This window comes from Cynoglossus semilaevis, chromosome 17, assembly GCF_000523025.1.
Source record: "Cynoglossus semilaevis isolate Cse_v1.0 chromosome 17, Cse_v1.0, whole genome shotgun sequence".
In the NCBI taxonomy this organism is placed as follows: Eukaryota; Metazoa; Chordata; class Actinopteri; order Pleuronectiformes; family Cynoglossidae; genus Cynoglossus; species Cynoglossus semilaevis.
This window is the reverse complement of record NC_024323.1, coordinates 7,687,014-7,693,438: the sequence shown is the minus strand read 5'-3', so window position 1 is coordinate 7,693,438 and position 6,425 is coordinate 7,687,014. Positions and strand designations below refer to the sequence as shown.

Here is a 6,425-nt window from a genome sequence, read left to right as displayed (position 1 = left end):
ATTAACACCTGCCCCCCAGCTCACCCCCCAGCAGCAGCAGCAGCAGCAGCAGCGGCGGTGGCAGCAGCATCGTGCCAGCCGTGTACAGCAGCAAGCTCAGAATGGAGTGAATGTGTGCAAGTCAGCAAAGAGTCAAAGTCAGTTACTGAGAGAGAGATAGAGAGAAAGAGTGAGAGAGCATGAATGGCCAAATATCTGAAATCCTCCAGGACACAGCAGCTACTCAAAAAGGACTATTGATGAGATAAAATGTGCCGAGCCAAAGGCATGTCCCTCCATCTCTTCTGCGCAACCCTCAGCCTCTGAATCTCTCTCACTCTCTTTCTCTCTCTCTCTCTCTTTAGCTCTCTCCTTTCCACCTTCCCTCCCTGCCTCCCTCTCTCCCTCCCTCTGTCTCATGCATACACATTCACAATCAGGTGGCGCAATGAGTCTCCTCTCGCTTCCCCCCTGTCACTATGACAACTGGGTACTTTGAGCATCCTGAACAGTTGAGACCCTGAGCAGGATGTTCACATACATTTGCACACACACACACACACCAGGTCAGACATCTGTTGACAAACTGTTTCTCCCCTGTCTCTCACTCACACGTACACAGTAAATCAGAGGAGGTTGAAGGAAAACAAACGTCACACTCTTCAATACTCTTTATGATTTCTGCTCTGACCATATGGCATTTCTGACTGTTTGGAGGAACCAAGTGGTTCCAGACACTGGTACAGGAATACATCACTGTCTACATCAGTGAGTGTTTGTACCAGACACTCTAGTGTGTGCTGATCTCCAGCCCCACCCACATGTTTCTGTCTTAGGTCACTGGGTCAGCCATAAAGTGAGGACAACAGACACCGTTGTATGCGACTAAACAGGATTCAATCTTAAATATCAACAGTACTACATTATGGTCTGGCGTGCTATTTTTGTGCCAGTGGCTAAACAAATAACTATTCACTTCTGCAGGTTTGTGCAATATTTGATACATCTTCTGACTTCACCAGTCTCTCTCTTTCTTTGCCTATCATCTCCTCTTCTGTCCTCTGCTGGCCCTGCGTCATCACTGGGGGCTGGCTGCCAGAGGAAAAAGAAATGAGGAAGCAAAGATAGAATAGGAGACAAAGGACGCAATCGTGAGCAAGACACAGGCTCTATTCTAAAGGTGACCTTTTCATTAGAAACACAGTGACTCTGGGACAGAGATTACATACAATCTTTAATGTTGATGGACTCAACCAATGTGTAGAAATCACCAATGTTTACCAAATGCCAACTAAGACTCATTTAAAGATGGTGAGTTACATCTTAACAGGCCTTCTGCAATTCTGTCCCTGAACTCATCCACTACGCTATAACAAATATATCAAGACTAATGGCCGTTACCCTCATACCGCTGACTAACCGTGTTATTTAGTCTAAGTACCAATCAGCATTTTAGCAAGAAGGGATCTGAGACCTCACTGTGCACAACTTTTAAAAGATGAAACTTTGAAAGTGGTTTCCTCATTTAGACCTAGGTCAGTGAAGTGCACACACATGCACCCGCACACACACACACACACACACATAGGTAATGAGCCACGGAGAGCAGATACACCAGAAAAACCAACAACTTCTCATCACTTTGTTCCACACCATTACAGCGCCACAATAGACATGAGTTTGCAGCTTTATTAGATCTGTAAGTTTCCTAAATGCTGACCTGCTGGTAAACGACGTTCACTCTCATAATCATGATGTCACAAACACTGGGTTGGTTTATTTTTGACATGATACCTCTTCAGTACATTCAACCCTACTTTGCTGTCGGGTTTGTTTGGCAATCAGTTTGTAAAAAGAGTTGTATTTGTAGACTATTATTGTTTGTCTGCAAAACCTCTTATAGTAATAATCAATGTGTGCCTAATGTACATAGCAGAAAACACCAAGTTGTTCTTTTTTTCTCCTAATTGTTTCATATAGATTATGGTGGTGGGGGGGTCTTGAACAGAGTAGAGAAATGAGTCTGTGTTATGTTAGGATTCCAGTTATTCAACCGCAGAGAAATATAAATATTTTTTTCCCATGTAGCTGCTCTATATCTCAGATAAGAGAGGACAAAAAAGGACAACTCAGTGAACAGGAGCCCATTCACCTATGAGGCCCAAAAAGGGGATGCAGTGAGAGGGAGGAGGTTTAGGCCTGGGTCGATGCATGAACCTTAAGCAGATTTGACAAACTCTGCTCCCAGCATGTTGGTGATCAGTGAACATGCAGACGCTGGGAATCTTAATTATGCTTGTGCCACAAGCTCACTGTTTGTAATGTTTACCACGGCTGATTTGTTTCAGGCTTATTTAGCACACTGCTGGCACACACACACTGTCACATACACACATAAAATCTAAGCAGAGGGCAGTGATTTGTTTTGAAAGATCCTGATGACAGCTGAATGGCTGGCAGCATAGAGAAGCTTCTCGACTTACCAAACAGGGGGAGACAGTGACTGATTGATTGATAGAGGAACAAGGAAGTAAGGAACAATCTCACAACACGACATGGAGTCTTTGACTAACTGTGCTGATGCACGGGGAGTGTTGACACAGTTTACACAGTCACATATACTTTCATTCTGTCTTCTGATTTTACAAACAGAAGATCATTCGCATTCCTATTATGATTAGTGCAGTTGCATCACAGCAAGAGTGTCATTGGTTCGTGTCCCCTTTCGGACAATGGCCTCTGTGAGAACGGTTGTATTCTTATCACGTTTTTTCATTTTTGTTTACAATAGACACAGTCAAAGAAAGCATTTGTGCTTTAGTTTGACGTCTAGGTCTTAGCTATTAAACAAGATGTGATCGGATGAGGGGAGCCATGGAGAGCTACAGCAACAGCAATGCATCTATTTGAATGAAGAATCAAAAGCCTAAAAAACAGGTGTCATATACAGTTCAAGAAAGAAAAAAAAAGAGAAAAAGAAAGTTCACCTCTGAAAGGATGGTAAAAAATTGCACACTATAGAGAAAAAAAGATTTTTTTCAGATAAGATGTTTATGAAATTGATCTGGTTCAGATGTGGAAAAGCAGGGAGAGAATTGGGTTTATGAATAATATGACTAGAGACTAGAGAACTACATAGAGTTTGCAACAATCCTCTAATGTTGCCTAGGTTACCACCACTAGAGGTGTCCAGTGGTGGGACAGACAAACAACAAATATATAATAAATAAATAACATCCTCTAGCAAACTATACAGTTACATAATTAACGATAAAGTGATAAAATCACTGGTTTGACCCCTTTTTGCGATTTTAAAGTATGAAATCATACAATATGAATATACCGTTGATTGACGTGTTGCTGTGCTGACTTGCTAAAAAGCCATTTTACAGTTCATCTCCTTTTTTAAATACAAGCCTTTTCTTTCTTGCCACTTCTCAAGGTCTTCATATATTTTTTTGTTCTGATCAAAAATGCAACCAGACATCTGCCTTCAGGGCTGGCGGTGCCTTCAGTGAAGGAGCACCTGCCACATTTTCTTTCTCCAGCCTGGGAAATCTGTCTGCCTCAGAGGCAAGACTAATGTGGTTAAAAGTTATCGCATGCAACGGAAAAGACTGCAGCCTGCACATAACAAAAGACAGACTTTGAGATTTGACTAATCAACATTACACATCATGAAGAAGAAAGGCTACTTAAATTAAAAACATAGTGTTTTCAAAGACTGAAATATGTTACTATACATCAATGTTAAATTCAACCTTTTTTGGCTATATAATAAAAATAGATGTATAGCAAAAACCAATATTTATCAAAGGCTTGTTTGTTAATAGTGCATTAGTAATCTGGGATCGCTTCCAGAGATGTAACATTTAAAGCATGGATTGTTTGCTTTTGACACTGTTTTGAATTTGTTCAGCTCCATCCTTTTCATTGGTATTCATGCTGCTTCCCTAACTATGCAACACTAAAGTCCCTACTTACAGCAGCGGCTTCACTATCTATGCTGACTTTAATCTGCCTTGTCTCCTTGGCCACGCAGCTCTGTGAGAATAGCTGCACTAGATTCCATCTGCAGATATTTGCATGAACACAAACAAGTGCAGAGCCACACAAGAAACGAAAACATACATTAAACACTCTCATTCTCACTGACCTAGTATTCGCTTGTAAACAACTTTATGGTTAGTTTGTTGGTATACTGTACATCATACACACAAACCACTAAAAAGGAATGCTCAATGAGCTATCTGGGTATTGGCAAGAATCTGGCGATACATATCACCATACAGGGCTAAAAATGCTTATTGGAGTCATCAGGTATCGTCATTCTATGATCTTGCATAAATAAATAAATCTAAATAATCTATATATAATATATAATAATAGCCTAATCTGATTATATTTTAAAAGATCAACATCTTACCTTACACTGGAGACAATCAATTATTTATTGTGACCATGAGCGGCAGCCTTATTTTACATACCATAATAATTCAATAATAATTTAGCTAATGATTTAAGCAGAGCCGTCACTAAGACTCACCTGCGACGTCACATTTGCTCTGAGGGGTGAAAGCTAAAGTTGCAAAGCTACAGTAGATTCACTCATCTCTACATTGTGCTGTGCATCCACAGTACCAGAATATACGTATATTGAGGTCAAATGCCTGTTGCAGCAGCTTGTTATGCACTGCAGCAGGACTGTTTCTACATCTACATATGTAACATTGATGACTAAGCATAACAAACAGAAGCATGGAGCTTTCAGAATTACATATACGTAAATGTATACAAGGTGAACCTGTTATAGCAATACAACGCAGTAGTAAAATAAAAAAACACCTGTGAGAAGCACATTAGATTTGACACCTCTTTGACATCAAACAATACTACGACAATAGTATTTGATTATTATATGATTATACTGTATATTGTATCGATACAGTTCTGTCAGATGATTCTCCCTGTCACGTGTAAGAGATTTACAAAGCAACAATTCCACACACCCCAGATTAAGGTGTAGGTTGCACAGAGCCACAAATGTTAAAGTCAAGCACAGAACAATATCACCGACCTTCTCCAGCTTCTCAAAATGCTCCCGCAGGAACTTCATAGGGCGCTCAGGTTTAGCAATGCACAAGTTCACGATGCACTCTTTCAGGATCTGCTGGATGTTGTGCTTCTGCACAAAAATCTCACAGCTCTTCAAACTTTCATCTTCTTCCAGGGTGGAGGAGGAGGACGAGGTGGCCATCATATCCTTTATCTCTGTGTGTGATGGGAGAGAACGTGGTGGTTTTAAATGCTGTTGCATGAAGTGTGATTACAATTAAGTATGGATTTGGACGAAGTTAGAAAATCAATATATTTTTTTGCACAAAATGATCTTTAAGCAATGACATTCACAGAAAACACAGCATGTAACCAAGTTACTTCTGTGCAGTTCTTGTATACAGTTTTTGCATTTACAAAAATAAATTCTAGTCTAATACAGAGGGTTCACTTTGCATAGAGGTTGCATCTGGTTGGCTACATCCATGGCACATCCATATAGTCCTAACATACAAAACGATGCAAAAATACAGTTTACTAAAATAAATTATGCACACCTTGTCGCCAAACCCAAATTATAATTATTGGTATTAAGCACCTAACAGCTATTTCAACACTAACATATGCAGTGTTATATGTATAACGGATCCTGAAGCAGAACAGCAGGTTGTTGCTAACTGTTAACAACACTGTTACTACTTCCTGAATATAATACGGCGGTGATGTGAATATTACTGCACAATAAATCACTACCCGATCTCACACTCGAATATGACATGTTATTTAGCGACTGCAGGTTATTTTCAGCAAACAGCATACGACTGTGGCAAATGGTATTTATTTGTACTGTACTGACTGATGGAGCTAAGGATGTTCGTGAGCACCTGTTCACTTACATTCACAGCTAACACAGCTAGCTCTGCTAAGCTTACAATGACAGCCAAACCACAACCGAGCATGAAAACTGCGCCTCAAGAAAGACGGAGAATGTGATGGATGCTTTTAACCGTTACGTGCAGCTGTTAGTGAGGGGGTGTCGTCGGTGCGAACCCTACCGTTGGTGTTAGTGGGAAGGATGCTGAGTGAGGACAGAGCTCGGTGGTAGAAATAGGCTGAGGATGCTGCTGCTGTTGCTGCTACGGCTGGCTCTGCGTCAGTCCCGATGACGTCAATCTGTCAACCGCAGCAGGAGCAGTAGCGAACCGTCTGCAGGTAAAGAACTTTAAAGGAAACGTCCAGTTAAAACACCACTAAAAGTTACTCAGGTCAAATGGGGAAGATGTTTGGTGATATATTTTTATACAATGAATTGTTGGTTATACAATAGTAAATGACGAGTCAGTATTTCAGCATAGCAACAGGAACAACACACGCTTGTATTATTTTTTTTT

At 40.6% G+C, this 6,425-nt stretch overlaps 2 protein-coding genes and 1 long non-coding RNA gene across 4 annotated transcripts in view; 2 read left to right on the top strand and 1 right to left on the bottom strand.

Annotated features, from left to right (window-relative positions):
- Positions 1-6,083, top strand: part of LOC103393041 (uncharacterized) — a 102,773-nt gene extending 96,690 nt beyond the window's left edge. The window contains exon 4 of the long non-coding RNA XR_003052467.1: positions 5,210-6,083. This is a non-coding gene — a long non-coding RNA (uncharacterized LOC103393041). The remainder of the gene's footprint in view (positions 1-5,209) is intronic.
- prkar1b (protein kinase, cAMP-dependent, regulatory, type I, beta) overlaps positions 1-6,190 on the bottom strand; it is a 46,193-nt gene extending 40,003 nt beyond the window's left edge. For both annotated transcript variants that reach the window (XM_008329857.3, XM_017040598.2), the window contains exons 1-2: positions 6,090-6,190; positions 5,057-5,250 (exon numbers count right to left, since the gene is read on the bottom strand). In XM_008329857.3, coding sequence (XP_008328079.1) covers positions 5,057-5,239 — 183 coding nt within the window. In that variant the 5' untranslated portion in view covers positions 5,240-5,250; positions 6,090-6,190. The remainder of the gene's footprint in view (positions 1-5,056; positions 5,251-6,089) is intronic.
- Positions 6,112-6,425, top strand: part of dnaaf5 (dynein axonemal assembly factor 5) — a 23,820-nt gene continuing 23,506 nt past the window's right edge. The window contains exon 1 of the mRNA XM_017040594.2: positions 6,112-6,246. The gene's annotated coding sequence lies outside the window, so the exon portion shown is untranslated. The remainder of the gene's footprint in view (positions 6,247-6,425) is intronic.